The 12,457-nt window shown below is 41.4% G+C and overlaps 1 protein-coding gene and 1 long non-coding RNA gene across 2 annotated transcripts in view; one reads left to right on the forward strand and one right to left on the reverse strand.

Moving 5' to 3' along the window:
- LOC127574917 (uncharacterized) overlaps positions 1 to 12,457 on the reverse strand; it is a 792,285-nt gene that overhangs the window by 194,289 nt on the left and 585,539 nt on the right. The window lies entirely within an intron of this gene.
- Positions 1 to 12,457, forward strand: part of LOC127574890 (pecanex-like protein 1) — a 207,527-nt gene that overhangs the window by 114,096 nt on the left and 80,974 nt on the right. Inside the window, 2 exon segments of the mRNA XM_052024376.1 lie at positions 5,837 to 5,978; positions 7,351 to 7,528. Coding sequence (XP_051880336.1) covers positions 5,837 to 5,978; positions 7,351 to 7,528 — 320 coding nt within the window.

Raw genomic sequence — 12,457 nt, forward strand, 5'->3', positions numbered from 1 at the left:
CTAACCTTGTCCAACTGATAAAAGGTTTTTAAGCACATTCAAGACTGAGATAGATAGATTTTTGGGCACCAAAGCTACCAAAAGATTGGGGATTGGATGGGAATGAGATAGATCAGTCATGATTTTATTGACTGCTGGTGTAGGCTTGAGTTGGAGTATAGTCATCTGCTGTTGTTCTGTTTCTGACATTCCTAATGGACGTGAAACAGACATGGCATAACTGACAATGCACACTCAAGGGAGAAGTAAGGAACAAATGAAGAAATTTGTTTATCCCAATCCCATTGCTTAAATTTGAATGCTTTGTGATTGGAGGAAATTTAAACAGCCTTTAAGTAGCTGCTTACTGATTTTCAGCCACTTTTAGGCAATAGAAGAATCACGGGCCAATGAGATTTCCTTATTGCAAAGTAATAAATTATTTCAGTTCGTAATAACTTTTAAAATCAATTGACCACCAAAGCTAGCCCTGCCTTAGCTATTTCTCTTTACCAGAGGAAACATTTAAGATAACAGGAAAAAAAATCCATGCAAGAAATGAGGAAATTACAAGACGTTACAATCAGGAATATTTTGCCTTTAAGGGTAGTGAGAGCAGAATTAATGGAAACGTTCAAAAGAGAATTGAATAACACTTGAAGGGAGAATTATGGGGGAAATGTAGGAGAGCCCTATTTAAAGATCCAGCACTGGTTTAATCAGCCAAATGGCCTCTTAGAATGCTGTAAGAGTTAATGATTTTATGCAAGTCTTGTTTTTGTCATAGTTTGACGGGGGAAGTGAAAAAAATATTTACTGCAAATTATTGAGTTGCATTCTGATGTGGAGACATCACTCCCATGCTGTGATGATGTACTGGCTTCAAATGCAGTGCTTTGTGGCCAGCACACTCTGACCCACCTCTGAGGGAGATCTTTGTACTGGAACTGAATACCTGGCATGCAAGTGGGTTTGTGAGAAAGCTGATCTAGAAGGCTAATGGTGGTGAGCTGGTTCCATGCCTATTTGATATTCATGTTCTCTATCACAATCGTGTTACATTGGTGTAGGCATCAAAAGAAGAGTCCAGGGCAATACCTTAAACACTTGCAGCCCAGGTTGATGCTTCTTTTGCCAGCTCACGAAAAATAGATCCATGTGTAACCTCCCTGGGTTCCTTACAGGGAAAGGTGTACATCAATACCAGCAGCATGGATAAAATTATTTATTTGAACGTAAAGCTTGGAATCTTCAGAGCTGGATGTGTAAGTGGGACATCTCCATGCAGAATTTTCTAACTCATTTTTCATTGCTCCATGGCCAGCAATTACTGCCCACCCCTAATTGCCCTTTAAGGAACCACCTGATTGAACTAGCACTGTCCTTCTGGTGAGGATACTTCCACTGTGAGAGATCCAGGATTTAGATCCTGTGACAACAAAGGGCCAGCAATATCTTTCAAAGTCAAGATGATGGCTTACTTGGAGGGCAACCTGAAGGTAGTGGTCCTGCTGCCTTTGTCCTTCTTGATGGTAGAAGTTGCTGGTTTGGGAAATATTATCATAGTGGCTTGGGTCAGTAACTGTAGTGCAATTTGTAGATGGTACATTCCATGCAGCCACAGAGCACTACTGGTGGAAAGAATAAATTTTTAGGGTAGTGAATGGGGTGTCAGTCAAGCTAGCTGCTTTCTCCTGGGTAGTGTCATGCTTCTTGTGTGTTGTTGGAACTGCATTCATTCAGACATGTAGAGGATATTCCATCATGCTCCTGACTTGTACTTTCTAGATGGTGGAAAGACTTTGGTCTTGATGTCCATCAACATCACTTTTACCAGAGTGTCTTGATACCTTACTCAATCCAATGTTCCCTTGATATCAAGGGCAGTCACTCTCACCTCACCTCTGGAATTTAGCTCTATGGTCCATGTATGAACCAAGGTTCTGATGAGGTCTGACCCAAGCTGAACATCGTTGAGCAGGTTATTGGTGTTTAAGTGGCCCGGAGTACCATTGCTGATGCAACTACTATTATTTCATTGATAACTGAGAGCAGGCTGATAGGGCAGAGATTGGATTTCTCCTGCTTGTGCCCCTGAGCAATTTTGCACAATGTGTGGTAGGTGCCATTACTGTGATTATAGTCGAACATTTTGCTGGCGGCATGGTTAGTTCTGGAGCACATCTTCATTACTACTGTTGTCTGATGCCATAGTCATTTCCATGTTGAATGTTCTCAGCCGGTAGTGTAGCAGTTAGCGTAACACTATTACAGCGCCAGCGACCTAGGTTCAATTCACACCACTGTCTGTAAGGAGTTTGTACGCTCTTCCCGTGACTCCGTGGGTGTCCTCCAGGTGCTCCAGTTTCCTCCCACAATCCAAAGATGTACGGGTTAGGAAGTTGTGCACATGCTGTGTTGGCGCCGGAAGCGTGGTGACACTTGCGGGCTACCCCCAGAACATTCTACGCAAAAGATGTATTTCACTGTGTGTTTCGATGTACATGTGCGGTTTCGCGGTTTCCTCCCACATTCCAAAGATGTATGGGTAGGTTAATTTGGGTTTAAAATGGGCGGTGCGGACTCGTTGGGCCGGAATGGCCTGTTACCATGCTGTAAGTAAAATTTTAAAAATTCAAAATTTAATTTAAAAATAAAGATCTTACCTTACCTTATTTTGTATGTCTAAATAATCAAATTGGCTAAAGACTGGCTTCTGTTTTGCAGGGGATTTCAGGAATTCGATCATCCACTCAGTGCTTGTGGCTAAAGATGATTGCAGATGCTGGTCTCACTTTATTGAGGATGTGGATGTTCTTGGCTCCTCCTCCTCCCCCCCCCCCCCCCCCCCCATTAGCACCATTCACAATTAGACACAACAGGAATGCAGAGCTTTGATCTGATCTGTTAGTTGTTGAATTACTTAACTCTGTCTACTGCATCATGTTTCTGCTGGTTCCCACATCTACCTTGCAGCTTTGCAGGTTGCTTGATTCTGCTCCTGATCTGCTCTTCTGTACTCCTCATAGATCCAGGATTGATCACTTGCTTGATAGTAATGTTAGAGCAAGGGTTAGGTCAGGCCATGATGTTCATATTGTGGTGGTGTACATTTCAGCTGTTTTTGGTGGTCCTCAGTGATGTCCAGTGTTAAGTTGCCAGATCTGAGTTTATCCCACTTGCCAAATGATAAAGGGTGATCTTTGTTTGACTTTGCTTCCATACACACTGTGCATTGGCACTATTGTAGAAAGGAAGATGTGTAAATCAGATTATGTCAGTATTTTGATTGAGATGTTGACCAAAAAAGATGAACCTCTAGTTGCATTAGAAAGTTGGCAGGCTGTCATGTGAGTTGGCGGTTTGCCTCTGCCTCTATTCAATGATTTCCATTGATCTACTGTAAGATGAATTGCAGGAATGAATGGCATAGTGAAAGAGATGAGCTGTTGAGTTAATGAGCTTGTGTCCTCCCCTCTCAGATTTCTACACAGGAGTTGATCAGCCTGAGTGCATCCATTAGCTTTAAATAACATCACCACTGAAGAAGCACAGTAGTTAATAATTAATAAATGGATGAATGCTTTACCTTTTAATTTGTTATTTGATAAGACTCATTGTCTGTCTACAAAGCTATTGCCAACTTAACCTGATCCCTGGGGTGTAATTTTGGTGAAATGCAAGCTATTAATTGGCCCAAATGTTATCACTGATAAAGAGTCTAGGCTTTCTCCATCATTTGTATGCGCTAATAGATTATAGGTGTTAAAGATTATCATCCTCATTTTCAAGTCACTCCAAGGCTTTGCCCTGCTGTACCTTTGTAACCTCCACCCCTCTCTGTGTTCCTCCAAATGTGCCCTCTTGAACTTAACTGGTATTAATCACTGCAGCATTGGCTAGCTTATCTTCACCTGTCAGGGTCCTAAGCTCTAGATTTACCTCCCTAAACCACACTGCTCTCCACCTCTCTTTCCTCTTATAAGATGTTCTTCAAAACCTACTGCTTTGACAAAGCTTTTTGATCAGCAGCCTACTTAATTTCTCATGTGGCTTTGTGTCATATTTTATTTTGATATATTCCCATCAAACATAGAACATAGAAACACTTGTTACTTTAAGTGCACTCCATGAATACATTTTTTATTGAAAGATTCTGTTTTGAAAATATGTTTTGCAAAAACAATTCTCTATTGTGCTTGTTTACATTCAGTATGAAACAAAAACGGGTAATCTTCTCAATTTCTGTGTAATTCATTAACATTTCTGCTTGTTCCAAATGAGAGTGAACATTGAAAGTCATGTGTGAAAATGATTTGACAGGAGTTTGTGGATTGCTGAGGTTAGAAGAGTATATGGTTACATTGGGATTACTTAAAGTGGAACTTAATTTGCTTGAGCAGCAAGACAATAATAGCAAATTAAAACCTTCATGCCTTGTAACTGCGCTGAATGTGAAATGGAGCTTGGTTTAAAGTAAAACATCACCTGGAGCTAGAAACATGATTGTAATTAAATTGAGCTCTTTGGTTCTGAGAAGATATGCTAAAAGGGTTTTGAAGTAGACAACAAATTAAATTGTTGATTTGATATTGCATTTACAACAGAAACATATTGAATTTTTTTTATGGGGCAATAATCATTAGAAATGAAAATCTCCATGCTCTATAATCGCTCAGTACATTAAAGGATTAAAAACCATCCAGAGTGCCTGCCACTCACTGGAGTCATGTAAGCACAATGTGAGCAAATTATTGATGGAGGTAGAGTTGGTGATATATTCTACAGGGACTTCAGTAAGGCCTATGACAATGTCCCACGTGGGAAACTGGTCCAACGGTTATAGCCCAAGGGATCCAGGGCAAGTTGGCAAATTGAATCCAATGTTGGCTTGATAATAGGAGGTGAAGTGTGATGGTCAAGTGTTGTTTTTGTGATCAAAAGCCTGTGACCAGTGGTGTACCATAAGGATCGGTGCTGAGACCCTTACTAATACTACATTAATGATTTAGATATGAAAGTAGGAGGTATGATTAGTAACTTTGCAGGTGACTCAAATGGTGAGAAGGGTAGTTTTAGGCTATAGGACAATATTGATCAGTTGGTAAAATGGGCAGAGCAATGGCAGATGGGACTTAATCTTGATAAGGGCAAGGTGATGCACTTTGGGAGGACTAGTAAAGGTATGACATATGCAATGAATGAAAGCAAAGTAAAAATGAACACATAATCTGTTTTACTGAGGGATAACTATTGGTCATGAACCAAGGGGAATTCCCCTCCTGCTTTTGAATTAAGGCCATGGAATCTTTTACCCTCATCTGAGGGGAAGCTGGGAATCAGGGTGACATTTAATCTGAAAGATGACATTTTCAACAAGGATTTCTGCAGAGATTTTCAACCCTTTGGGAACAGGGTGAAGCAATCTTTCTGGGATCTTTAGGACCTGACGATCTGGCCCTGAGTTTGAACAAAGCATCACTGACAATTCTAATGTTAGATACTATTCATAACCCATCTAACAAATGGAAAATTTGCTTTGAGATTAAATTCTTCCTCACAGATTGTACAGATTGCCCAACCTGAACCTTCAGGATCTGCAAGCGATGACAAACTGTCAAATGCACCGGGTTTAACAGAGAAGGGAAGCATTTGCAGTCCATGTTTCCAAATGCCCATTATAATTTGCCTCTCCATTTATGTCATCATCAAAAATCCTTGAAGAAATTATTCATACCCTATTCCACCATTCAGTTCGATTACCTCTGGTCTGTAACTTAATTCCATCCACTCACTACTGCTCTGTGGCCAGTTGTGGTATCTTTATTCTATAATGATTCCATGTTTTGTGTTTCAGATGCAGCCCAGTTGATGTGGTTTGAGCGTGTCTATGTTTGGCTCCTGTGTTTGGAGAAGTATGCTATTTACCCAGCTGTGGTACTCAGTGCACTTACCAATGATGCTTTCTCCCTCAGCAGTCACAAGAAGCTCGGCATACAGTAAGCAGCTATATGTTTATATTACACACATTATATTTTGTATTTAGGAATTGTGTTAATCACCTTTACCTGTTCCCATCTGTCTTTGTTGGTGGTGATATTTAATCAGTTTCAATGAACATGTTTTTTGAACTATTTTACATTATTTATCTAATCCTCCCCCAGCACATAGCCACAAAATAATGGGAGAAGTCTCTTCACACAGAGAGTGGTAAGGCTGTGGAATGTACTACTGGGGTTGGGAAGTGAGACCAAGCTCGTTCAAGGATAGGTTAGTTTGGAGGTCGAAGCAAATGGGTAATGGCAACAGGGCAACTGGAGGGATCAGGGAACTGCTTGAGTAGAGACTGTTCTGTTGGCTTTCCACTACAGTTCCGAATGTAGGCCTGTTTATTCAATGTATTGACCTTGTAAAGGTACAGTACAGTGTCAATGTGCAGTACCTGTGTTGATAATCCCTACACGGAGAGCTCACCATGTTAGTTCACTTCCAGGAGAAAAAGAATCATTGCCGGCATCTGACTATATCATTGAGCAGCTCTATTATAGAGTGGCAGAGACAGACTCACCCATTCAACTGAGGAACGGTTTATAATATATGGAGCATGTATGCTGATCTCCCCACTGTTAGGCCATGTGACACCACTTACGGTTTGTTGCCTCTACCTTCATCGCACTCTACAACTTGGATCTCGCTACCACCTTTAACTTTCTGCTCACACTGCTCTCCTGCGTGGCACTACTTCTGTTGCAAAATATGAAATGACAAACAGCCAAGGTTGTAGATTGACGGGGAAACAAAACAAAAATGACAGTTTATCTGAGCTACGTGTGTCACTGTGCTGCCTTGGTCTTGGCATAGTTAGCTAGACTTCAACCATTATAAGTGACTTATTATTACTCTGGTGTTCCCAAATCCTACAATAAAGAGAGAAAATGGTGTCATGGGAAAATAAGCCCCATCATAAAGTCTTTTAACCTACATGAAATATATTAAAAATGTTAAATCAGTGTGCACAATCTAACGACTTCATCCATGGTGAGTTTCAGTGTCCATATTTATAATGGCAAATGGCAGTATCAGACTACAATTTACACCCTCTCTGCAGCAAAGGTGTGTGCTCAATGCCATGACTGGCTAGATTGTATAATTACTGTGTGACAGGTTTAAATCAATAAATTCAACTACAATTGGAAAAGAAGGAGTTTGTTTAGGAAACACAAGCAATCTGATTTCAAAATCGTAGTTAAGTCACTGTGGACCAATGACCTCCTCACAATTGAACCCACCTCACCTCTGCACTGCAGCCTAAGGGAGAATGACCAGTATAATCTGCATTTATATTCTGCAAAGTTGTTCTTTATTTTGCAGTTGCGATGTTTTAATGATGACTGTGGCCAGTATGAAGCTGCTGCGCTCTTCCTTCTGTAATCCAACATACCAATACGTTACATTGAGTTTTACAGTCCTCTTCTTCCAGTTTGACTGCAGGAGTGCCTCTGAGACATTTTTGCTGGATTTCTTCTTGATGTCAATCATATTCAGCAAGGCAAGTGATTGATTAAGTAACGTGTGCAATAAATACACATGTATGTTATGTATATATTGAAAAATCACCCTTGGTGATAGGTGGTATAAGCAATATGATGGTGAATGATACTTGTTGGATATGATGGTAATTAGTTCTTGTGCTGGGATATCTTGCAAATAATCCTCATGGGATGTGATGGTGAATAGTCCATGTGGGATATGATCGTGATTAGTCTTGTGGTGGGAAATTAATGTGAATAATGTGGGATAGGATGATATATTTTCTTTGACAGATAGATTGACAAATAGACAGACTTCTCATTATCTCAATCCAATGTTTTGGAATGAAATGTTTGCAATTGACACCATTCTTTTAACTCATTGATTTACATAGCACTTCACATCTTATACAGGTCACCTGAGGGGGAGCAGAGTCTAGAGTGATTATGTAGTGCCATTAAGCTAGTTTTGTAAAATCTTTTTTTGATTGAGATGTGTTTACAAATCAGCATAATTAAATGTCAGTCAGGTGACTTTCAGCATCTAAATATCAAGTATTACAGAGTAGCTTTCATCTTCTGCCACTTAGCATGGTCTCACTTGGCTAGGTGAAAGTCAGGTGTGGTTTCAAAGTGTTGAGTAAACAATCAAGCACACACAGGGAATAAATAATAAGCACCAAAAATAGCTTTCAAGCAGTGTAAATTCTCCATATTTTTCTAATTGAAAAATCTTGAGCTTAGTATTATACAGTATCTTTTGTTGAGGCCTCCAAAAACTGTGTTGGTAATCAAAGGACACAGAAATTTCACCCAAGGGGCTACAGAATTCAAAAAGCCACATCTTGAGGTAACTATTTCCATTTAACCTGCAGTTAGTAACTGACCCTACTGTTGTTAAGAAGAGCTAATTTAAAGTTAATCTAGGAGTACTTTTGTAAGCAAATTTGTGGCAGAGAGCCATTGTTTCTCTGACAATAAGATTAATGTCTATTCCAGTAATTGGAGCCCATAATCCAACTAACCCTTCAGGGCTGTACTGAGTGTTGAGACTTTGGGATCAGGTGTTAAACCAAGACCCCAGCCCATCATAAAATTCTCCACACATTCTTTTGAAGAAAAGCAGGGTGCTTTTCCTTGATCTTTCAGAAAGTTGTGGAAAAAGCCTTAACCTTCATCTCCTAGGGAGACAAACAGATGCACTCGAACGTCAGGGTCATAAAGGATGGAAACCCCTGGAAAGGAGTAGTTGGCAAGGAGGAAGTAAGGAAAGCTAACTCCAACAGAGCCTTCCTCCTGAGCAGATGCTAGGGACACATTCTTGTCATAACTTACACCCTGTTTTATCAGAGACGCAAGCACAAGACGTGACAACACCCAGAATACAGTCACTGACACCTGCCAGGTTATGTAATCATCCAAACAAAGGATTGCAAGGATGTCCCAATCATCTGGGCCAAGGCAGATACCAAAGACAATTGGACTGGCCATTGCCTAATTCTCTCTGATTTATCCATTACCTTAGCTCCAAAACAATGACAGCGATAGAAACATTGCAGCAAGATAATCCATGTTTGAAGCTCTTGAACACATTGGCCTGGACTGCCCTGAGGTATACAATAATTAGTACCTGTGAAGAGACTCTTGTCTACCAGAAAACATTAGAACCGGTTTGATGAAAGTGATCAGGACTTACTAACTGAAAACTCAAGGTATTATTAGATTAGAAAGTCCAGCACATATTCAGGGAAAAAGAAACAGCTTTGCAGGTACCTGAAGGATGAGCTCCAACAGGAAACCCGTGACCCAATTCACGTTTGGTGGGTGCAAAGAGCACAGCATCACTGATAACCATGACGTTTGCAGATGCTGTCACAACCACCTATGATCCAAATGCCCAAAGGCCCATTGTACGAGACCGAAGAATAGAAGAGAGCTTATCAAGGATAGAGGAGAGGCAGTCAGTGCCTAACAGATGGAATACTTCAAAGAACTCCTCACCCTTGACACAAATGTCTTTGACTCCAACCCAAAGCATGCTTTCTGATCAAGCTCTGACCTACAAGTCATTGAAAAGGCCACATGTCAACTGGCCTTGGGAGCAGACAGTGGCCGTGCTCTAGTTCTCAAACTTGGCAGAGATGGACTGCAGACACAAATTCACAGCCTGGTAAAGTCAAAAAGTAATACAGCACAGAAACAGGCCCTTCGGCCCAACTCGTTCATGCTGACCAAGGTGCCCACCTAAGCTTTTGTCTCATGTCCCTCTAAACCTTTCCTATCCATATACTTATCCAAATATATATTTAAATCTTATTATTGTACCTCCCTCAACTATTTCTGCTGGCAGCTCGTTCCAAATACACACCACCCTCTGTGTGAAGAAGTCACCCCTCAGGTCTCTTTTAAATCTTTGTCCTCTCACCTTAAACCTATTTCCTTTAGGTTTTGGTTCCCTTTCCCTGGGAAAAAGACTGTGTACATTCACCCTAACTATGCACCTCATGATTTTATACACCTCTATAAGATCACCCCTCAGTCTCCTATACTCCAAGGAATAAAGCCCTACTCTGACCAATGTCTCCCTATAACTCAAGCCCTGGCAACATTCTCGTAAATTTTCTTTGCACTCTTTCCAGCTTAATAATATTTTTCCTATAACAAAGTGACCAAAACAGTGCACAATACTCTAGGTGCAGCCTCACCATCGTCTTGTACAACTGCAACATAATGTCCCAACTCCTATATTCAATGCCCTGATTGATGAAGGCCAGCATGCCAAATGCCTTCTTCACCACCCTGTCTACCTGTGATGCCCCTTTACCGAACTATGTACTTATACTCCTAGGTCCCTCTGTTCCACAGCACTCCCCAGGGCCCTACCATTTCCTCTATGTCCTACCCTGGTTTGTCTTCTCAAAATGCAACACCTCACACTTATCTGAATTGAAAGCCATTTGCCAACTTCAGCCCACTTATCTAGCTGATCAAGATCCCCCAGTGGTTTTTGTAACTTTCTTCACTGTCTACAAGACCACCTGTTTTAGCACCATCTGCAAACTTACCAACCATGCCTTGTACATTCGCATCCAAGTCTTTTATATAAATAATGAACTACAAAGCGGAAGATATGCCAAGAACCTCAGAGCTGTCATGATTGTGACCACCTTCAAGGATGGAGACAGATTTGATTGTGGTAACTGCAATGGGATGTCCACGCTTTCTACCACAGGAAAAGTCATTACCAGGATGCTCCTCAACTCCCTCCTCTCAGGGGCCAGAGATGCTCCCTGAATCAGTGGAAATAGTGTCCATCTAGAGGCACAATGGACATTTGGTATTGGTATTGGTTAATTATTGCCATTTGTACTGAGCTGTAGTGAAAAACTTGTCTTGCACACCGTTCATACAGATCAATTCATTACACAATGCATTTAGGTAGTACAGGGTAAAACAATAACAGAATAGTGTTACAGCTACAGAGGAAGTGCAGTGCAAGTAGACAATCAGGTGCAGGATCATAAGGAGGTAGATTGTGAGGTCAAGAGTCCATCTTATCGTATAAGGGAATCGTTCAGTAGTCTTATCACAGTGGGGTAGAAGCTGTCCTTAAGTCTGGTGGTATGTGCCTTCAGGCTCCTGTATCTTCTACCCGATGGGAGAGGAGAGAAGAGAGAATGACCCGGATGGGTGGGGTCTTTGATTTTGCTGGCTGCTTCACCAAGACAACAAGAGGTAAAGACAGAGTCCAAGGAGGGGAGGCTGGTGTTCGTGATGCACTAGGCTGTGTCCACAACTCTCTGCAGTTTCTTGTGGTCCTGGGCAGAGCAGTTGCCAAACCAAGCCATGATGCATCCAGATAGGATGCTTTCTATGGTGCATCTGTAAAAGTTGGTGAGAATCAAAGGGGACAAACCAAATTTCTTCAGCCTCCTGAGGAAGTAGAGGTGCTGATGTGCTTTCTTGGCAATATGTGTTTGGAACTTGAAGCTCTCACTGCATGCCAACCCTAAGGGAAATGCAGTGAGCTGCATCAACCACTATACGTGGCCTTTCTTGACCTCATAAAACTCGGTTAATCAAAAGGAACTGTGGTATCCTTCTGAAATTTGGCTGCCCACAAAATTTCATCATCTTACTACATCTGCTCAGGATGGTGTGCTGGTTATGATTTTAACAATGGGTCCACAACAGGCCCAATTTCAGTGCCGATTGGTGTCAAGCAAGGCTGTGTTATTGCCCCAGCACTTTTTTCGATCTTTCTTTCTACAATATGGCATCTCACTTCTCACTGGAGTGGAGCTAATCTACAGGATAAATAGGAAAGTTTGATCTCCACTCCAGGACCAAGGTCACTAGCTTCTCTCATCAACCTGTTTTATGCAGACGATGCTTGCATATGCCTGTTTGGATGCCGAACTCCAAGTCATCACCGACTTGTTGGCCTTGCTCTTAAACACCTGTAAAACAAAGCTCCTCTACCAACGTGTACGACGCCACTCTCTGACAATATGGGGCAAGAACTAGACTGGAAAATGTAGAGCACTTCCTATATCTGAAGAACACCTCCCCACAAAGGCAAATGTTGGTGCTGAAATTCACCATTGGTTGTCTGAGTAAAAGTGTGTTTGAGAATCAAAACTCAAAACCAGCGCTAAGCTCATGGTCTACTGGGCAGCAGTGATCCCTGCACTCCTGAGTATTTCTGAGATATGGATTACCAACAGTAGACACTTCAAAGCTTGAAGACGTCCTCCAACATCCTCCAAATCCACTGGTGTGATAAGTAAAACAACATCAACCTCATGGAGACACAAGAGACGGCATATGCTCGAATATGGAGTGAAAAGCAAACTGCTGGAAGAACTACAGCAGGTCAGGCAGCATCTGTGGAGGGAAATGGACAGTTGACATTTTGGGTTGAGACCCTTCATCTGGACCGCAGATGA

Source organism: Pristis pectinata, chromosome 10, assembly GCF_009764475.1.
Source record: "Pristis pectinata isolate sPriPec2 chromosome 10, sPriPec2.1.pri, whole genome shotgun sequence".
In the NCBI taxonomy this organism is placed as follows: Eukaryota; Metazoa; Chordata; class Chondrichthyes; order Rhinopristiformes; family Pristidae; genus Pristis; species Pristis pectinata.